At 42.1% G+C, this 21,986-nt stretch overlaps 2 protein-coding genes across 9 annotated transcripts in view; both read right to left on the minus strand.

The window, feature by feature from the left end:
• Positions 1-980: 980 nt before the first annotated feature.
• LOC310956859 (CAAX prenyl protease 2-like) lies at positions 981-4,407 on the minus strand (the record flags this gene model as incomplete). The annotated part of the gene is made up of 8 exons (XM_083927234.1): positions 981-1,192; positions 1,278-1,340; positions 1,622-1,693; positions 1,922-2,089; positions 2,184-2,262; positions 2,815-2,898; positions 4,000-4,102; positions 4,298-4,407. The coding sequence occupies 8 exons, from the start codon at positions 4,405-4,407 to the stop codon at positions 981-983; spliced, it is 891 nt and encodes a 296-aa protein (XP_083783360.1).
• Positions 4,408-6,027: 1,620 nt separating this feature from the next.
• The window catches only part of LOC310956447 (uncharacterized protein), a 29,014-nt gene continuing 13,055 nt past the window's right edge, over positions 6,028-21,986 (minus strand). For 3 of the 8 annotated variants that reach the window (XM_083926662.1, XM_083926668.1, XM_083926665.1), the window contains 18 exons: positions 19,923-21,932; positions 18,877-19,149; positions 18,185-18,694; positions 17,720-17,818; positions 15,520-16,590; positions 12,849-13,652; positions 11,622-11,868; positions 11,376-11,524; positions 11,090-11,138; positions 10,672-10,996; positions 9,143-9,213; positions 8,903-8,930; positions 8,713-8,765; positions 8,210-8,321; positions 7,953-8,052; positions 7,777-7,850; positions 7,461-7,575; positions 6,028-7,212 (listed from right to left, as the gene is read on the minus strand). In XM_083926662.1, coding sequence (XP_083782788.1) covers positions 7,125-7,212; positions 7,461-7,575; positions 7,777-7,850; positions 7,953-8,052; positions 8,210-8,321; positions 8,713-8,765; positions 8,903-8,930; positions 9,143-9,213; positions 10,672-10,996; positions 11,090-11,138; positions 11,376-11,524; positions 11,622-11,868; positions 12,849-13,652; positions 15,520-16,590; positions 17,720-17,818; positions 18,185-18,694; positions 18,877-19,149; positions 19,923-21,932 — 6,178 coding nt within the window. In that variant the 3' untranslated portion in view covers positions 6,028-7,124. The remainder of the gene's footprint in view (positions 7,213-7,460; positions 7,576-7,776; positions 7,851-7,952; positions 8,053-8,209; positions 8,322-8,712; positions 8,766-8,902; positions 8,931-9,142; positions 9,214-10,671; positions 10,997-11,089; positions 11,139-11,375; positions 11,525-11,621; positions 11,869-12,848; positions 13,653-15,519; positions 16,591-17,719; positions 17,819-18,184; positions 18,695-18,876; positions 19,150-19,922; positions 21,933-21,986) is intronic. The other 5 variants (XM_083926664.1, XM_083926663.1, XM_083926666.1 and 2 more) reach the window with 5 other exon arrangements.

The raw sequence follows: 21,986 nt of genomic DNA on the forward strand, positions 1-21,986 counted from the left end.
AGACATTAAACCATTTGACGTGTGTGGGTGAGAAATGAGAAATGAGAATTGAAATAAATGATGCATGTTATTTGGATGGGAACGTACTTTATCTCCCTTGGTTTGGGTTGTAAACAACGTTTTTATAATTAGCTCATCAGCCTGTCTCATAAATCTCAATCGTCTGACACAACCTTTCACCTCTGCTCTCTAAGTCTCTCCTCTCTTCTCCTCCACTCTGCTACTCCACATTCTAAATTTCCTTGGGGACGCGCTAACGTTTCCCCCTTCCTCCCCCTCCATCTTTCCTTTGCTGTTCCCTATTTTTCTCTCCTTTTCTCTTAATGTCTGTTGGCATTGCCTGTGTTGCTTCTGGCTGTAACTATTCTTTCTCACAAGCCTGTCTTTCATAGCTGTATTTGTCCTAACATTGTGACTTTACATAGCTGTCTCTCTCTAATTTGGTTCCTTTTGAGTGTTTGTTGGCCTCTGTGTCTGTGTTTCTGTCTGTCTGCCTCTCTCTGTCTGCACATGTCTTTCTCTACGGCTGTCTCCTCCAGTGCTTTCCCTTCTCACTCATTCACTTTCACAGTTCATCTGCTTTTCTCTGCCACACACACATTTTTCTCTCTCTAAGCCAGGGAAAGTTGTACTGGTGTTGTGTTTCAAATACAGTAGGAAATATCCAACCATGCAGGAAATGTCTGACGTGCGAGAATCGTTCTCCTCTCACGCGCGCACACACACACACACACACACACACACACACACACACACACACACACACACACACACACACACACACACACACACACACACACACACACACACACACACACACACACACACACACACACACACACACACACACACACACACCTATAAATGCAGACACACTTAATATAAAACACTGTTTTATTTGAAAATCCAACACAAACTGAAATCCATCGTAAAAAAAAAATTAGTTTTAAGAGCGGGAGTATGATTTCATTTAATTGAATCTAGCATGCAGGGGCAGCCAGGCTGCAGACAGGAATGGCACCATAGAAGAAGGGGTCTGTCAGTGGGAAGAGTAGCACCAGAAACAGAAGTAGCCCCATCAGATATGACCAGAGTACAGCTGATCGTTGAGGGTGTCGCAGGGCAGCGCTGATGTCAGGCAGGCCCTGACTGTTACAGAAGGAATGGCACAGAACTGGACCCACAACATGACCTATACGTGTAGAACCAGATTACAGATGTAACGAAATGTGTACTGCTGGTGAGTGTGTTAGAAAGTTAATGTGTTCATCTCTCACCAGTTCTCATGAATATAAAGGCAGTGAAGGCACCAAACACAGTTGTGTACAAGAATTGCATCCCTGCAAAAGAACAGCAGAAAAAAAAACAATTTCCATCAAACGTGCCAAATCGTAAAATCCTCTGCATAATCAATATGATTACATCTATTTCTAACAATTCCATGTTAAAGTCTTTTAACGCTGATATGATATAAATATGCATAGCATTTGTGAAAGTTAACTCCTGTTGTGTGATGAACTAAAAGACAGTTTACAATGTGGATTCCCCAAATTACACATGTATTGTTGCATAACTTTATGATTATTATTAATTTTGATTAGTGTTTTGAAAGCCAACTGACCTGACACCAAGAGGATGACACTCATACTGTCCTTGTGGAGGCGCCGCTGCTCTATGATATGGTGGAAATGGGCTAGAATGACACAATCACATAGCTATGGTAAAAACTATTACTATTACTGTGGTAAAACTGGTAAAAAGGATAATTTGCTAACATGTATTTAGGCAAGAAGAACAAAAATGTTTAATTAATTCCAAAGTACAAATGCAGTAAGTTATATCTGTTATGATCATGTCAATTTTTTTAACTATAAAAGAGCTAAAAATATATATTTACAGCCTGTAAATCTGGTTGCCGTACCAACACCGAAGAACAGCGGAGCCAGGAAGATGGCAGCTGTGGGTCCAGTGCAGGGCACCAGCATGGGCAGCATCGCCCCTCTGAACACCAGCTCCTCCGTCACTGGTGCCACCACCTGGTTCCTCAGCCACACTGCATCCCCTACACACAAGCTCAGTGACTGAACATCTGGGAAAACAAAGTCTTATGATGATATACACATTGAAGACATGCAAGCAATCATGTAAAATCCTGTAGAACATTTAGTAGACACTAAACTCACCCAGTGCAGACTGCAGTTCCCCAGTGAAGCCTTCGGGGTTGTCCATCGCAGAATGAACCAGGGGGCCGAGGTAAAATACCTTCATAAAATCAGTCCTTCATTACATCCAGTGGAAACATATTAAAAATAATAAAATAAATAGGAGGATCTAGAGACTACAGGGCACTTTTTTTATTCAATATGTGGTTTGAACATGCACATGGAAATGTAATGGAGGTTGTAAAGCCATGCTACATCATAGGGAATGGGAATTAAATCTCTGAAATGTCAAAACTGCTTTATGGCACCATTAATAAAATGTTCAAAGATGGAAACAGGATCTACAAAGTAACTTAACCCTATGAGTTCTCAGGGTGACTTAATATTTAGGAGGCTGAGAAAAATATGGCAGTAAAAGTAGTTTTAAAAGGTGAATGCTGTTTTGTGGGAACATTGGATAATTTATTCTGGTCTTAGTTTTTCTGCGGACCCTGAATCGCATTTAAGACTTCACTATTCAAAAAATGCCCTGTGATAGGAAACATATTGTAAAATCAAGTGTTTATGGTCTTGTACATTTAGGAATATTCTCTATAAAAAGTTGGGGTAGAAACATCGTTTTTTTTGTCTGGGTTGAGACCCTCTGACGTACCATGGTTAGCAGTAGTGGCAGTATGGCTGCAGGAACCACACCTTCCAGACGAACTCCCATCAACTCCAACACAGACACATCGACCTGGAGGGGCAGAATAGCTTTATAAGAATAGTTTGGACACTAAAGTGATTATAAAGTTAAGCCTGTGTGACCCTGGGTTTAACCTCACAAAACACCTTATGTGTAGTGAATGTGCCCCCAGGAGTGAGGACACGGTCCTTCACCTGGGCGTCAGGGTTCAGTCCCCTCTGTAAAGTGTCCTGGGCAGTGAATCCCTTTCAGCTTAGCTGACCCTGACCTTTGAACCTCTACCTGCCTCTGGCTCTACTGTGGTGGTGATCATACTGTTTGATGCATATTATAAGTGTATATACACTTAGTTTCCAGTTTAGTAGGTACACCTTGCCAAGATGGATACAGTCTAATACAAAAGTTCTGCAATAAATCCGTCCTTCATGAAGGCTCTAATGTTTTATAAAGGTGTTGATCAAACGGTTTCATTTTGGATGAACTTTCTGAGGTGATTGAAATGTCAGTATAATGTAATAGAGCTAGTGTATATCGCCTGCTGATCAAAATGTTGCTCTGTTAAATTCATAGATAATTATCAGTTAAGGCTTCAGATTTTTGTGTCATTTTAGCCTATAGGTCAGTGGTGGAAAAAATATTCTTTCACTTAAGTAATAATGCTACAAAATAAAAAATACTCTTTTGTAAGTAAAAACCTTTTATTGAAAATATCACCAGGAAGTTGTGGTGTGTGACTGTTTAGTCATTTTGGATTTAGTTTGTAGCTCTACTTCATGAGTGCCAAATTCTGGTCCTGGAGGAGGGCCACTGTCCTGCATGTTTTAGGTTTCTCCCTGCTGTAACACACCTGAGTCTAACGCTTCAGCTGCTTGATAAAAATCACATCATTAGAATCAGGTATGTTAGGTAGGTAAGAGCAGGGAGAAACCTAAAACATGCAGGACAGTGGCACTCCAGGACCGGAATTCCTGCACTTGATATTTCCCTCAATTTTCCCTCAACTCATTCCGAATTATAGTGGAGTGTAGCAGAAAGTGGAATGAAACAGAAATACTATAGTGAAGTGTTAGGCCGTGTTTACTGCAGTAAACTATGGAGAACTGAAGAGAAGGCGGATGCAGAGAATGGCGTGTTTTGTTCATGTGTACTCACCCTGACGTCAGCCCAGTGCATCCATGCCTTCACCACAGCAGGTGACAGTGCAGAGACCAGCAGCACACTGCCACAGCGACGCCTTATCACACTAGGGTGGTCCCTGCACACACACACACACTGACGGACTGTATGTTCTCTTAAGATGTGTTAACTACAAGGAGTGGATACAAGAACCTCCTGTAAACTGCATATATATCTCATATATCGTAGATTACATGTCATTCACACACATAAAACAACAGTTTAATATTCCACTCTAACAGTGCTGTAACAGTTCTGCTGGTGAGTTGTATACCTTGGTAAGCTGCTTCTCCAGACGTACAAACTGCCAACGTACAGACAAGCGAGCAGAAAGCAGCTCAGCACACACAACCAACACCTCGTATGGGTGTGCTCCACCTGCATTAGAGGACCATGTTCTGGTTGCAGCATGACAGAAAGTGAAGGGCGCTATCAGAGCTTCAGGAGGTTCTTCAGGTGAGATACAGATAACAGAGGGGTTCTGTTCTGTCTGTCATTTCAGATTAGCAGATCCTGATGAGGTGGAGATCTGTGCTGCAGAGTCAAGCTGATTAGCTCTAATACTCTACCGGGACCAGACATACGCAGGTGTGCACGTAAATACACACACACACACACACACACACGCACACACACACACACACACACACGCACACACACACACACACACACACACACACACACACACACACACACACACACACACACACACACACACACACACACACACACACACACACACACTGACTGTATGTTCTCTTAAGATGTGTTAACTACAAGGAGTGGATACAAGAACCTCCTGTAAACTGCATATATATCTCATATATCGTAGATTACATTTACATGTTTGATTTGATATCGTTTAACTCACAAAAAAAAAATTTTTTTCCAATGGGTAAGTTTATCCTGAGTTGGTAACCTCGTCTGTAAAGTGAGCCCCATAATTTGTCTCTGCCCCCATAATTATCTTGCACAACTGACTTTATTACAACACAGTGACTGTTGCTGCGACTTTTGACTTCAGTTTACATGGACAAATACAGTCACCCAGACTGTGTTTTCAGATTATGTGTTCTGTTTGTGTTGTTTTTGCTTCATTACACAGCCAAGCTATTTTGCACTATGTCAAAACTGCCAGTTGCCATTTACAATGTTATATTTTACTGCCACTGTATTGCCATGTACTGACTTTAATACTATTTTCATTATTTTTATACAATACTGCCGGATGCTGTTGGTTATAACATTACTGGCATTTTATTGCAATTTTTTGTTTACCTATTTGGACTTTCACCTTGTTTAAAAAATGTTTACCTTGGGAGATTGTAATCTTAATCTTGTTGTACTTGTGCAATAAAATTTGGTCCGTTACGATTGCTCCATTCTTAAATAAATAAACATTTAAAGAGAAATTATAACAATGAAGAATAAAACTGAATAAAAATAAAGAATAACATAGAGGAAAGGGAAGTTTGGGGTCCCCTGCTAAAGCTGCTGCCCCCGCGACCCGACCCTGGATAAGCAGTTGAAGATGAGATGAGATGAGATGAGATAGAGTAGGAATATGAATACCTATGTACCTACTTCTATCAACTTGTTTATGTAAATAGGAGCAAGAAATAGGAATTGTAGATGTAAATAAAATGAATGCAATTATGTTACTATAGTAAGTAGCAGAAGGAAATATGTGAAATAGGTATACTAAAATACAATATACACAACCGTTTAACTGTAATCGAGCAGAAATGATAATGAATAAAATAAGCTATTGTGCAGTGTCACGTTAATGCAGTATAATGTAATTAAACGCAGTATAATGTAGGTATAACCGGGGTATGGAATGACAGTAAAGAGCTTTAAAAAAAAAGAATAGTGTATTTAATCCGATGTATTTTAATGTTTTAATTATCTACCATAATGGCAGGAACTTTTTCTTTAAACCTGATATATACTGCAATTAAATGCAAAATATTCAGCCTCAAAATTACATAACATTTTGAGACTTTTGAGATTATAAGTTTCACGAAACATGTTTGTTGCAATAGCACTGTATCTGACTGCATTAGATTTCAAAGGTCCATGTTGTGTCCAAAAAATAAAAATACAGAATACAAATGTGTACACAACCAACAGATGTTTATGTTTCATCCACACATTTATCAATATCATTCATCGTGTCTTCACCTCATAAATACAGACAGCAACATCAGGTATTCGGTGTGTGATGGTAACGTGATGAGAAGCAGAGTACCACTTTATCAGCACACCTCAAACAGCATGCACACAGTAGTCAGAAGACACAGAAGTGAGGAAACAGGTTCATTTCTGTAAATCAAGCAGGCATGAACATCACAACCGTACATGTTACGGGTGATTTAAGGCATTCAGGGTCTGTGTGCACACAAGGTTTAATAACAAATAAAAAAAACCTTTCAACATCTAATATCTAAAAAACAATCAATATTGCAATCGTTTTTTTTATAAAAATGTGATGTTAGAGATCCTCCCTTTGTTGAAAACATGTACTCTCCATATTGTGAGTCCAGCTCATGACTTGTCACGTTATTTTCATATCTAATATGTCTTGGCAGGTTACAACCAATTTTACTTTCAGGCTGGAAATGTCTGAAATAGAAACATAAGACGAACATCACCAGAGACAGCAGAAAGGAGAAAAAAGGCACATTTTGGTTTTTAATCCAGCAGATTCTTACAAGCTCTTGTCGTGACGTCAGGGGAACCTATTCTTTATAATTAAAAAAAAAAATCCAGTGTTCAAACACTGAACAAACTCACAGATGAATATAGACACAAACACACAAAACACATGTGCAATAGATGTACAACAATCAGACATCATTTAAATAAATAGGAATATGTGAAAAAAATCAAAATAATACTTAAGATAGACTGAAACTTCAACATGAACAGATATTCATTTTCAAGAAAACATTTCCATATCTTGTCTTTCCTCATGATGGGTTTTAACAGTTCCCGGGGAAAACAAAGGCACACAAAAAAAGAGAACTATGGAGCCCCAAAAGTCCTGAACGATAAAAACCTCTTTCAGGACTTCATGGTTGCAGTAGTAAATGTTGTTTTCACTGTAGGACACATTTGTCTTTATTACTGTATTTTTGTCTCCTCATCTCCAGGCCGCGCTCCAGACGCTCATCCTCCTCCATTGCTCTGCAAACACAAACATATATCAAAATACAGTGCATATGAAATCAACTCTTGGCCATCTACACCCACACCTGTCAATGAATAAAAATATACATCATTGAACTACATTGAACTAACCACAGTTTATGTATTTCAGGTCAGCATCACATATGTACACATGTATACAGTATATAAATGTGTTTTTTTATTTGCTATCTCCCTATGACTCGTCTTTTTCACACAACTATACACCTCCACACACACACACTCACCCTCTCTCTTTGGCGTCGATGTCTCTGATGATCTCGTCCCGCTGGTTGACCAAAGACACCAGCTCTTGGAGGAGCAGCTGCTCCCTCTGCTGCTGAGTGGATGACTTCTGCCAGTCTGCAGGACGAGCAGCAGAACTTTATGTTATAGTTCATACAACCATGTATATTAAGGAAATACAGCAGTATGTAAAATAGTTTACTAGCTCCACCTCATCCAGCTACAACATTAAAATGCATTTTAAATGGAGTATTTTGCACTGTGACATTGCTACTTTTACTTAAGTGTACGAATCTTCCACCTTTGTTGGTTACTAACCTTCTATCGCCATCATGACCCGAAGTTCCCTGTTCAGAAGCTCAAACCTCCTCTCCAGATCCTGCTCCTCTTGTCTGTGGACACAGTCGATAATCGGACAAATAAAAAGAGGTGAGCGTACTGTCTGTGTACGTACAGGTATATGTGTGCACTGTGTGGGTGTAGAGAGGCCTCACAGGAGCTCCAGGTTGTCCTGTCTACGTATCAGAGCGTTCTTCTTGTTCACCAGAGTGAACCACTCCTGGATTAGTCTCTCCTCTTCATCACGGTCGCTTCCTGCATGAACAGAAAAACAAAAGAAGAAAGTCTATACAACTGTATATAAGAAAAACCTAAACTATTGTCTCCTTCTCATTGACTACTTCCTGTTTATTATACGTCAAATACATATATTTTGTGTGCGTGTGTGTGTGTGTGTGTGTGTGAGACCCACCTGTTTCCATGAGGCTCCGCAGTCGTCTCTCCACAACAGCAGCTCTGCTGTCGATGTGCTTCTGTTCCGACTCCAACGCTGCCAGCTCACTAAGCACATACTGACTGGTGTCCTGAAGACACTGACCACATGCCCCATCGCATGCGCGCACACACACACACACACACACACACACACACACACACACACACACACACACACACACACACACACACACACACACACACACACACACACACACACATTCAAACACACACACAACCCCACATGAACACACACAAGACGTGGCAGACAGGAAAAAGGGGGAAAGGGTGATCAAAGGAAAGAGGGAGGGAGTGAAGAAGAAGAGGGTCAAATGATTAGAGAGTGATCAAAAGGATGGAATGAACAACTTCTGTCAAGGATGATGATGTTGATTTGATTTGATCTGAGGGTGAGAGTCAGTGATAAAGAAAAGAGGAAGGAGCGAAGAGAGAAAGTGAAGTGAGAAACACATAACTGACCATTGTTTCCTCTTCCTGTTTGGGAGGCTGGGTCTCAGCTGCACTCTGCACCTCTGCAAGCACATGGAAACACACATGGGACAAACCAAAGTGTAAAGGAGAAAGGAGATAAATGACCACGGGAAGTTGAAAGAACATTTAAAATGTTAAAGAGTATTGTCTGTGAGAGGCTCAGGCTTCAGGTACCGACCTGTGACACCTGTCTTAGTGTCTTCATCCTGGACAAGAAACACATGAAACCATCACATACAGTAACTTTGACAAGGCTGACACACAGAATACATAAAGAGTATGGAAGTGTTTTTCTCCAGAATACAATGTAAAGGCTTTTTTTTTAAATCATCTTTTAGAAAGTGCCATCACAGATTAAACATGTTACAGCTACAGTCAGTAACAGTTAAATAAAAGATATATTTAGTGTCCTCTTTACCTGAGCCAGTCCAGGTCTGACTGCTTTGTTTATCGCCCTTGGGGGCGGGACTGGGGTTATTGACTCGTCCGCTAAAAACAGATGAGAATAACGATCAGAAGCTGGAGTCTTGAACCTAATTATTCCACACAATTCCACAAGTAACCATTCATTCTTAAAGACAAAATAAACCTACCTATTTCCATTGTATTATTTAACATAATTAGGTATTATTTATTTATAATGTAACACTACTCACTTGGCTTTTGATGGGTGGTGGTCTGGAAACATAGGGCTGGATAGTATAAAATCTTTTATCCTGATTTAATTTCATATTTCTATAACGATATATATATGGCATAATATAGCATGTTTTCTGTTTATTCAATAAATGAATAGTCTATATGAAATAACCACATGGTAAAGCCTATTTTGTTTACTCCTGTGTGAGTATTTTCTCATTTTTGTGCAAAATATAGACTCAAAATATTTCTCGTCAGATTTTCTGATGGGTTAGTATGCGCTTGTTATTATCAATTTACATTATGTAACTGTCAATATCTCAATATATGGCTTCATAACGGTGTTCATGTAGGACCTCATCACTCACAGGAGGCTGACTGATTTCTGCTTCTCCTGTTTTTAGGAGCTTTGAAATCAGATTTATACTCTTTATGACTCTCATATTGAAATACACACAGTAGTTATATCCAAAATATTTAGGGCTGCACCATGCCATTAAATTGAAAACCCTACATGTGCATAATTTTATACACATGTCCATTAAGTTCAGCATGACATATTTGGTATCTTTGGGAACCTTGTGAAACCTACTAGAATCTGAACTGAGGTGCTGTGAACTTGATTTATTGATTTGTTTATCCCTCCTTCTTGTCTCCTTAGTTCAAACTGTGCTACTTCACATTCCTGAGTTCCCTGGAGACCACAGCTTTTTCTCTCTCAAGGTGCTAATAGGGAGCTTGACCAATGGGTGGGGTGCTAAGAAAATAGTCAATTTCATGACTTCAGAGTTAAGTTCTTGTTTTTTCAATAAAAGCAGATCTGGCAAACCACACATTTTTAAACTAAATAGCTATCGGCCTAATGCAAGTGACACAAGGCGATGGCAAAAAACGCCTTTCATGTGCAAAGGTTAAATAGTTGAGCACCGGCACCCATGCAACCACTAACAACAACATTACAGCACAACACATCCATAAAGTGCATTTACTTTCCATATGCATAATAAGACAACTGCACATTGGTAATAATGTTTGAAATGAATAATGTCCAAACAAGAAGTGCTTTTACCCTTTGCTTTTCACATACGTGGCATGAGCACGCAGCCACGGATCGGATACGGATAGGGATCAGTGCCGCTGATTATTAACTTTTAAATATTTCTTTATTCAGAAATGACAAAAACTGCACAACTTGTTATAGTGAACTCAATAAAAGGTCTATATAAGCTATGGGGTTAATTTACAGTATAATATAAAGGTAAAATATAAGAAAGCTGACATTTTTAAAGGTGGACTAGAGGCTCATACCTTTAACCAGTCGTTTGGTCCTCGGTGGCGGGACGACCAACGTGCTGCTCCCTCCTTCCTCAAGGCTCACCCCTTCGTTTAGTCTGGCCATGCAGAAAGCGGCAGCATCGACATTAGTTGGGCCTGGACCTGAGAGGGCGAGTCCGTAGCTAGACTGGCTGCTGTTGTGCTCAATCTGCAGCACGCTCAGCTCCTGGTTGGTGAAGTGTGAGCGGATCTGGCTGAGGTAGGTCATGACTATGAGCCTGTCAGGAACAGACAGGAGAACCATGTCGGACGGCTCCAACAGGCGAGAGATGCCCAGCGCCTCGAAACCGTCAAACGCCTGATGTTGTCAGAAGGGAGAGACATCATCAGCAAATAAACAAAAATAAATATATGTTGAATAGTAAACTAACGACATGAGTTTCTTCTTTACCTTCTTGTTGTTGAGCTTGATGTCATGAGAATCCAACTGGTCAAAATCTCTAATGGGATAAAAAAATGGAAGAATATAATGAGAACATAACTACAGCAGGTTTACAACATTCAAATTATTAAATGGAAAAGGGAAACAGATCTTCACAGTGTCTAATAGATTCTAACAATGAATGGACTAATTGTTTCAGATCTAAAATAATGGTTTAGGTACTGAGCTGATATTCCTAACATGAACATCTTAGCTCTAAAGCTGAGACGCAGGATATTTTGCATATATGTTGTACATTTTATCTGGATGGAAGTGATGTAGGATGGCACAGAAGGCCAGGCCATTTCTCCAGGACGTGCTGAAGTTGGTGACCTTTACCCCGCGGTACCCATTGGTGATGTCCTGACACCACTGGAGCAGCGACTGGCTGGAGTTCACTAAGCCCTGCAGGAGGAGGAAGAGATGAAGAGAAAGAAATTCTCTTGTGGTTGTTTGTTTGGTTTTATCTGTAATTGCGCACGTCGGCATTGTGTTTATTTACTTCAGTTGCATCGTCCTTCCCGTCAGCCTCCTCTCTGACCATTGGAGCAGGATGAGGAGACTTAAGGTCTGAGGTTTCTTCCTCTGGTAAAGTAGGAAGTCGAGATGTGGCCATCTCACAGTGATGGGGAGGACTGATGTGTGTGTCAGTGCATTTATCTCTGGTGTGTGTGCTGGAGGTGTCTCCAAGCTGCGATGGCGGTTTCTTCTCTACCCCATCAGGGAGGTCAGATGGTTGGCCTTTTAGCCTAAGAGGAGACACGACATAAATAATAGACGTGTGATGAACAGAAAGACAGACTTTGTTCAGAGGAACAAAGAGAGATCGGAAAGCAGCGATTCGTAAATGTGAGCCAGAAAAATGCAAGCTTGCTGACATGACGGGTGGCCGCATTGACTTGATGTTAGAGGAACAGGGAGCACACAGCATTCAAGAAAATGGGAACCTATATTTTCAGCATGATTTCCTCAACACAGGTCTATGCTGTTTGTCCAATTCTTTATCACCTCGGATCAAAGCAGATTCACCAAACACTTGTATGTCAAACAATTGTCCTTTGCTTTGGATATTCAGTTAAAAACATATACACAAAGCTGCTTTTCTACCAACCAGCCTGATGGTCTGTGACTGACATGATGATAATGAAAAGGTAGAAAGAAAGAGATCCCCTCATTTTCCCTCTGCTTTACAGTAAAGTGTCTTAACAAATATAGGATGGATTTCTGTGACATTTAGTACAGAGATTGTGTCCAATACTTTGATTTATCTCCAAATATCTGGAAAACTAATGTCATTCCCATCAGCCTCAACTGTACTTTGTGTTAAGCGCTTTTTAGCAAATGTTAGCATGCTAACGGGCTAAAGTAAGATGTTAAGCATCTGTTTTACAGCATTGTCCTTTAGCATGCTGATGTTAGCATTTAGCTTAAAACACGGTTTATCCGAAGCAGCTACAGCTTCACAGAGCTGCTATTTTGGCTGTACACCATATGCTTATTTATATTTTATTAACTATTTTTCTGGGATTTTACTAGGTCCAAATGTTATACTTGAATGTTTTCACTTTAGTCTCAAGTCAAGTCAAATCTTTATGGAGTCAAGTGTCAAGTCAAGAGCATTTTTGTGACTTAAGTGCGACTCAAGTTTACAGCTCTGCATATAACATGCCCAAACAAACACAAGGCTTCAGTGGCATCTCAATATCTAGAGCAGCACAGGTTGACTTACACATCCTCCTCTACTTCTCGATTTTGCCCCGATGGCTCTTCTGCCTTGGTTAGTGATATTTCCTGCAGGGTATCACAGCAGGGTATCAAGTGCTGACTGTGATCAACAAGCTCTGTGGTGTCACAGTCGATATCACGGGGGTCAGGGATGAGAAGCTTCATACTGCGAGGGCCTGAGACTGGGGATGTGTCACCTGTCATCAGATTTAATTTAGCCAGTAACAACCTCTCCTCGTCTTGGAGCAGTTGTTCTTTGGTGAGGTGGTTGATATCAGAGCTGTGTGATTGTGTGTGAGTGCTGTTAATCTGAGGACTCTTTGCGGCGAATGTGTCCTTGTTTAAACTGGGGTTGCTCTTGTCTTTATCGTCCCTTATTTCAAGACTCTTGTGTGACTCTGAAGCTGTTTTGGCCATTTTTGTGTCATTGTTGATGTTATTGACGTTCGTGTCTGTGCGTATCTTGGTGTGTGGGTGTATACTGGCAGTGTTTGTGCTCAGAGGAAGGGGCCAGGGCACCACAGATGATTGAACAAGTTCTCCCTCCTCCTCCTCATCTCTCTGTCCTTTAGTTGGCTGTTTTTGTGTTTCACTATACTGAGGAGCAGGTTTTGCTCTAGTTGTCTGATTGATTCCTTCCTCTTGCTTAGCCCCTGAAGGAGGCTTAGGATGAGGATGGTCTTCCTGACCGGTTAGAACGCGTTCAGGTTTATTTGGCTGACTGGCAGCAGAGCTCTGGTAAAAGGTTTGTCCACTGGAAGGGAGTGAGGAGGGCTTCTGGGTAACAGCAAGGGACGGGTGGCCTGGGCTGAAGACAGAAAAGGAGATTTCAGAGCTGAAGCTAAAGGCTGAGATGCTTTTGAAAAAACTTGATCCTTGTCATGCTCCATTCCCCTCTGGCAACAAACCACCATTCATCTCACGCAGCCAGAGCTCCGTCTTGTTAATCTCACAGAGGTCAGAGGAAATTCAAGCATTAAAGTTGTTTAGAAAAGACACTGTCGGTTTTTCAGCATCATTTAAACCAATTAAGGGTAAACTGAGGCTGAAGCATGGTGTTTGTTAAAGGAGGACACTCCAGCTAACCTCATGGCAGTCTGAAGCTTTCCAAAGGTCTTTACATCCCCATTGTTTCCACAAATTTGACAAGACGTCCTGCTATTCGAGATTATACCAAACTGGAAGTGTTGGACACATAAAAATATGCAAATCAACCAAATTTAAACATGCTCCAGCCGCCACTGAACTGATTTTCCAATGACCAATCCAATCTATTTATCCATGCTACTTAACATGCTTATCAGCTGCAATGAGTACTGAACAAGGAGCCTGGAAATATTCCTTGATGTCAGCCGTGTGACAATCACAGTAGACACACACAGTAGATGCCGATACGTCCAATACACTGCTGTCCTTTTTCATGCTTGCTGCACTTCTGCTGCATCTTTGACCAAATCCTTTCTTTGCTAATGACTACAACAGCAATATAGGACTCACTTTCCCTACACAGGTTCCCTTAATCAAACAGGCTTCATCAGGGGTTTTCAAAGAGACAGTGGGTCTCCCCTCAGACACAATCGAAACAACTGTGACCCTCCTAACCCCACAATGCTTTGGGGGATGTAAACAGGAAGTATAATTGTTAAGCATGTATTATTTGTTTACATTTTTGGCAAACTAGCACCATTAAAAGTATGCCGAATTAGCTATTAGCGGTTACTGTTCGGAACTTACAGATTACTATTACGTTACGTTGATACTGAAGACACTGATCATTCTACCGGAAAAGTTCTGGAGTTTCAACGAGTGGCTTTTTTTCTGTGATTTCTATCTATGATTTGATGTTGTTAATATCTTTGAAAAGTGTAAGTCTCACTGAATCTAAGTATCATGTCTGTGTGTTCAGATTTGATGAACAATTTATATAATTGGAAGCAAATTGTGCGTAGAGTTTTAAAACACCTACATTGTGTTGATGCGTGGGCCAAATCAGCGTCCAAAATACAATAGTGTTAGCTTCGTCCTACTTTGTATTCATGAAAAATGTATTAATTGAGTTTGTGTATAGTTTTTTTTCAACTTCATGTATTGTTACTTTGTTCTCTGTGTTTTTTTGTTTGTTTTTAATCTTTGTGTTTGTATTTATTGACATGCTCGAAACAAAAAAAAGAAGAATAACTAACTAACAGTTGTTTCTAGATCATCAGCAACACCCCGTCTCTTTCACATGATGCAGTATCTCACCCTGCCGCCCCCATAACTCACTCACCCCTCTCTATCCTCACTTTGAAAATTTCTGTTAGAAGTAATAACCAAGGCAAGATGGCAAGAGGAAATTCCAGTTTCCTTCACAAACAACATAGTAATTATGTTGTTGAGGGGGCAAATAAAGTGCATGACTCATATGCAAACACCGAACTCTTCTTGAGAAAGACCTGCAGCAAAAGGCTAAACCCTCAGCAAATGAAGGACAGTAAGGCTTAGCAATTATTATTTCCCTGGCGATAATGAGTCAAAGCCTCGGTTATGTGAGGACGCAGACACCGCAAATGCACAGGCAGTCCTCTGATCCACAAGAGGCAACAAGCAGATCTCTCTCATGTAGCCAACTCGTTACCGGTTACTCACCTCTCTCTCCCTGCAGCTATTTATCCCTCTCACCCACTCTTACTCACCCTGCTTCCCTTTCCATGTACAGCTCAGCCAGCCAGACGGAGCCGAGATCCTCCTGTCCTCTCTCATACTCCACCTCCTCGTCCTCCTCCTCCCTCAACCACACTGGGATGGCACCAGATTTCAGGTTGGAATTGCCTTTTTTGACTGATCCCAGACCAGGATTATCAAAGGCTTTCTTAACGGCAATTACAGAGTTGTCGGGTTTGACTGATCTGGAGTCGAGTGAGTTTCTTGGTCTTGCAGGGAGAGAATCTGCAGGTCTGCTCGAAACAAGTTTGACTTCAGTAGTCTTTTTCCCTTCTTTGGGATCCGACTTGTTTTGTGACTGCTCTTCATCACAGTGTAGCCTCTCATCATATGCAATATCATCCAACTCTGCTTCCCTTAGAGGAGGCCAGTCATTTGATTGGTTGTTCATGACTTCCTGTTTGTTTTGCAGTGACACAATGTTCTCTTGTTTCTGCTGTGGTTTCTCACCGTTGCTATCCTCTTCCCTTTGCCTAACAATGTCCTCCTCTACCTTCTTCTTCTTCTCCCTTTCCATCGTTCTCTTCCTCTCTTCAGTTTCTTTCTTTTCTTCCTCAGTATGCTGCTTCCTTTCTCTCACTGCCTTTTCCCTCTCCTCCCTTTGATTGTTCTCAAACTCATCCCTCTCCTTTTTCAACCTCTCTTTCCTCTCTGCCTCTTCTCTTTCCTTCCTGTCTCTCTCCTCCTTCTCTGCCCTCTCTCTTTCCTCCCTCTCCATGTTTTTGATCCTTTCCTTCTCCTGCTCACTCGCTGCCAGTCTCAGACTTGCCACCAGACTTAGCCCATGTGGAGGTTTCTGAGCCAATTCAGTCTCTTCACCAATTGTCTGGTTCACTGTTGCGTCAGAGAAGGCCGTGGGTGGAGAAATGTTCACAGCGATGGGAATCAGTGGGTCATCGTCTGGCTCAGAGGAATGCAGAATCTCTGCATCTACTTCATGTAAAGACGGCTGATCGTCATTACTTATAAGGAGGCATGGTTGGTGTGGATGACCTGCATCAGTGGGTCCAGTTGTCTGCAGCATGGAGGTCACTGTCTCATAGCTAAAGGGGATAGACACGAGGGACAGGAAATCTCTGAGACCCTGAAATGACCTCAGCATGCTCTGAACACTTTGACAGAAAGCCAGACAGCATGCTTGATTAAGTAGTTTCTTTTGGTCAGACTTTGTTTTGGTGCTTGTCCAAAGCACACAGAGGAAACATGTATTGTTGGTTGCACTGAGAACCACCCTACATTTCTTTTCAACCTAGTGCACAACACAGTTGAGTCCAGTGGCATTTCCACCACCTCTGGCACGATTAGGAGAAGGTAAAAAAACAGTCTGGTGCCATGCAGCTCAGAGAAAGATAACACAGCTAGCCAATAAATATGCACAAGACAAATTCCCTTTGACACGCTGAAATTAACAGCAACAATTGTGTACGGCAGCACACTGAGTGGATTATAACCAAATGATCGCAACAATGGGAGATCAACTACTGGGATCAACAGGATGGTGTATTATACTGGTAAATGGTGCTTTTAAGGGCATTTCTTAATCTACAGCGTAGGGCATTAAACCAGCGTTGAGCACTCACTGTATGTTTAATGGCAAATGTAGCAAGCAATCTAGAATAACTGCCATGGAGTCATCAAAATGTAATAAAATGTATGACAAGTTTTTTGAATACTGTAAAAACGTACTGCTACATTTACTGACCATTATTAGGGTGCAATGTTTATCTTTTAACACAACTTTTGATAAGCTCTGATATAATAATGACGAAAAACTAAAAATGTTTTTTTATCTTTTATCATCCTACTTCAGGGTTCCATCCATCCATCTTCAACCGCTTGTCCCTAATGGGGTCGCGGGAGGCTGGAGCCGATCCGAGCTGACATTAGTCGTGAGGGGGGGTACACCCTTGACCCTATCTATCACAGGGCACCCTCCCAGGTTGTATTTCATAAAGTAATAATACTTTGTTTTGTTTCTACCTGTTTTGTGCCACATTTAGAAGGATGTTTTATTGCATTTGACAAGTTACTGGATTATCCAAAATTATCTGATTATTAATAATAAATGGCAATATGTTCTGACTGTATTTAAGCTTCGTCTACAAAAACTTTTTGCATAATGCCTCACACTTTAACAATTTATTTGAAAGGCAGGCAGGCAGAGAGACTCACCCTCTATACAACACCCCAACCACTGCTGACATGAAGCCAGCAGGCGCCTCCATCTGCTGCTCTGCAACGCACACATCTGCCTCTGTGTGTGCACTACCACTACCCCCCCCCCCACACACACACACACACACAGACATACACACACACACACACACACACACACACACACACACACACACACACACACACACACACACACACACACACACACACACACAAAATTTACTCTCAGTAAGCTCTCATCAAATAGTGTCCGTTTAAAAAGCCAGTCTAACAGCATAGACAGAGGTTGAGATGAAGAGAACAGCATCAGATGAGGTTAATTGCAACTGAACACTGGATAGGCTGCAGCACTACAGAGGATCATTAGTCAGCACATGTGCAGGTGTGTGTGTGTGTGTGTGTGTGTGTGGTGCATAAGCGGACATTTCGTGCCGTGCTGCAAAGGAACCATCACTGACTCACCCCCCTATAACACCACCCTCCTCCTGCTTCTCATCTTTCTCTTCAGTGCTCTCACTACTTTCCATCCCTCCATCCGCTCTCGTCTCCGCTGTGGTCTCCTCCACCGTCGCCCAAAGCTGATTTTCTGCCTCGCACACTGGCTCCTTATTGTTAATGAAGCTCTCCTGACCACCAGCCACGACTTCGGCCGGTTTCTCCTCATCTGCTCCCTCCTGTTGTTGTTTTCCTGATAACTGGAGAAGTTGTTCTGGCTGCAGTCCTGGTTCTGGTTTTGAGGGAAGCAGCTCATCCAGTGCCAAAGCCATACGGTCGACGGCTGGTTTGGGGGAAACCTCGTGTGAGGTTTCTGGTTCCATGCTGGGTCTCTCTGGCTCTTCAGGCTCCTCTTTTACTGGTGGTGCGCCGGGTTGAGCAGGAGGTGGGACTATTTGATGTGCTTCTGAGTCTTTTGTTGTTATTGGCTGGTGCGCCTGCCTGACAGAGGTGTCCACCGCAGCAGCAGCATCTTCTCTGTGTGAGCCAGAAGAAAGGGATAAAACACATAAAAGATACAGCCGTTACAATTTTACATTTGCTATCTATGACATCATCAATAAGCTAGACCATCAGCAAAGAAGGCAAACACACAGATGGTCAGAAAGAAAGATAAAGCAGACAGACAGACAGACAGATGTCCCCTCATCCGTTCTTACCCTCTGCACAAAGGTTTTGTACCCTCCTTGGCAGAGATTTTGTCAGGTGTATCTTCCCCACATCTCCATTCTAGCGCTTTCCATAGAGGAACCTCTGCATCAGACAGCCTCTGTGGAGGTGGCACCAGGGTCAAGACCTCTAATGTGAATGGTTTATCCTGTACACTGGGGCCTGAACGGATGCCAGGCGGAGTACATGTGGCAGATATTTTCTTTTCAGGGGCGGCAATGTTTGACAATGAACCCTTCTTTAAGAGAGAGGGTTGCCCCAGACTGGAAGAAGGGGGTAGAAACAGAGGAAAATGTAAAAAAAAGGAAGAAAGGGGAGGCAGATGGAGGCAGAGGCAAATCAGAAAGAGTAGAAAGCCATACAAAAACAAAAGCAACAGATACAACGTATAGTAGGGGTGGTTGTGGCTATGTAATACCACAGCCACGGTCACAATTATCAATAATGTTTTATTATTAGAAGCTACTGTACGTGTGCCATGATTTATGAGGTGAATGCATTTTTAACAGGCTACTTCTAAATACATTTTAATCACTAAATATTTGGCGATTAGTCTAATCTTTTGCTTCATTAGCCACATGCATGGTTAAAGGCAAGACAGATTTTTATGCTAAATAGCTAATGTAAATTGTGAAAATACTCTGAGCTAACACATGCACACACAGCCTCAGTAGACAAGACTTAGTAGTGGTAGCATCATTACTTTGGGGCTCGATCTGCCCACCCCTACCATATAGATAATCAATAAAGTCGAACACGAGCAGAGAATAACAACACCATCACCACAGAAGAACAGAGAAATAATCAAAATAGAAATTTTGAATGATTCAGCCCGCTTCAGTACAGAGTAACAGCACAAAGGCTGATGTTTAAATCATTCGAAAGTGACTTTAAAGTGACTTTTTGCGCACAGATTGATTGACTTTATTTGCTGATTAAGAAAGCAGAACAACCATTTTAGGTATAAAAACAAAAAGAAATCAACACCCACAGTGAATTGCTTTTTTATTCTTATTATTTCAGTGGTGTAACTCACCGCTCATTGGAGGCAGAGCTTGGTTTATTATCTGACCGAAGGGCCGTCTCTCTGTCTCGTGATTGGCTGAGAATTTGTGAGGTCAGCTGTTCGGGTGTGACGCTGGTTTTGTCCGGAGGAGGGAGGTGGGGAGCAGGAAGTGTGTGTGTTCCAGCTTTAAGAGTCACGGACGACTGTGTGAAACTGGGAGGAGCTGGCGAAGAAGACGTTTTCATCTTCTGCTTGTCCTCGTCTGACTTGTTGGCCTCCAGACTGCAGACTAGAGCTGCTCGATCCTCCTTCCTCCTCTTGTCTTCCTCCTCCTCTTTCTTCTTCCTTCTTTCCATCTCTTCCTTCTCTCGGAGAAGCTTCCTCTTCCGTTCCTCCTCTCTCTTTTTCCAGTCTTCCTCCTCCTTCATTCTTTGTTCTGCCTTCTGTTTCTCCTCTCTCTGCCTCTTGTCCTCCTCTTCCCTCTTTTTCCTTTCCTCCTCTCTTTTCTTCTTTTCTGCGTCCTGCCTTCTCTGCTCCTCTTGCAGTCGTCTCTCCTTTTCTTTCTGCTCCTTCAAGAGTCTCTCTTTCCTCCTCTCCTCCTCTTCACGTCTTTTCTCATCCGCTTTTTTCATCCTCTCCATCCTCTCCTTCTCTTTCTTTAGGAGTCTCTCATTCTCTTTCTCCGCCCTCAATCTTTCCTCCTCTCTGAGTACCTTTTCATCCTCCTCCCTCTTTCTTCTCTCCTCTGCTTCTTTGACTCTCTCCTCCTCCTCCTTCCTCTTCCTCTCCTCATCTGCCTCCTTTTTCTTTCTCTCTTCCTCTTTCATTCTCTCCTCCTCCCTCCTCTTCCTCTCCTTCTCTGCCTCCTTTTTCTTTCTTTCTTCCTCTTTCATTCTCTCCTCCTCCCTCCTCTTCCTCTCCTTCTCTGCCTCCTTTTTCTTTATTTCTTCCTCTTTCATTCTCTCCTCCTCCTCCCTCCTCTTCCTCTCCTTCTCTGCATCATTTTTCTTTATTTCTTCCTCTTTCATTCTCTCCTCCTCCTCCCTCCTCTTCCTCTCCTTCTCTGCATCTTTTTTCTTTCTCTCTTCCTCTTGTAGACAGGTTTTCTCCTCCTCCCTCTTCCTTCTCTCCTCCTCCTCCTCTTCCATTTTCCTCAATAATTGCTCTGCCCCAAGTCTCTTCTCTTCCTCCCTCCTAAGTTTTTCCTTTTCCTCCTCCACCTCCAGGAGTCTCCTCTGCTGCTCTCTTTTCCTCTCCTGCTCATCTTGATTTCTCTTCTCTTCCTCTTCCCTCTTCTTCCTCTCCTTCTCTGCCTCATTTTTCTTTCTCTCCTCCTCCTGCAGATGTTTTTTCTCCTCCTCCCTCTTTCGTCTCTCTTCCTCCTCTTTCATTTTCTGTTCCTCCTTCTCTTTTTCCTCCTTCAAGCGTTTCCCTTCCATCTTCCTCCTCTCCGCCTCTTCCAGGAGCCTCTTTTTCTCTTCCTCCCTCCTCCTTCTTTGATCCTCAAACACTCTCCTCTCCTCCGTCCTTTTCTCCTCCTCCTCTTTCATTTTCCTCAAAAATCTCTCTCTCTCAAGTCTCCTCTCTTCCTCCCTCCTACGTTTGTCCTTTTCCTCCTCTACCTCCAGGAGTCTCCTCTGCTGCTCCCTTTTCATCCTCTCCTCCTCATACTGCTTCATCTTGTCCTCCTTCTCCCTCAGCTTCTCCTGTTTGTCTCTCTTCTCCTTCAGTAGTCTCTCCTCCTCATATTTCTTCCTTTCCTTCTCCTTCTTGACTTCCTCCTCCTCCTGTAAGAGCCTCTTCTTCTCCTCCTCTAACAGCCTCCTCTTCTCTTCCTCGTGTTTTCGCATCTCATCCTGCTTCTGGAGAATTACTTTTTGCTCTTCCTCTTTTCTCGTTCTTTCCTCTTCTTGTTTTTTCTCCCTCTGCTTCTCCTGCTCTGCCTTCACCATCACCTCCTTCTGTGCCGCTGCTCCCTCTAACTGCTCCGTCAGTGACGGCTTTTCTCCACCGGCCTTTTCACTGGTTTTCTGTTCAAGACTGCAGAACATATAAACAATATTCCTTAATCCTAAATATCTGTGCGTGTTTCTA

The sequence above is a fragment of the Echiichthys vipera genome (genome assembly GCF_963691815.1).
Source record: "Echiichthys vipera genome assembly, chromosome: 14".
Classification (NCBI taxonomy): Eukaryota; Metazoa; Chordata; class Actinopteri; order Perciformes; family Trachinidae; genus Echiichthys; species Echiichthys vipera.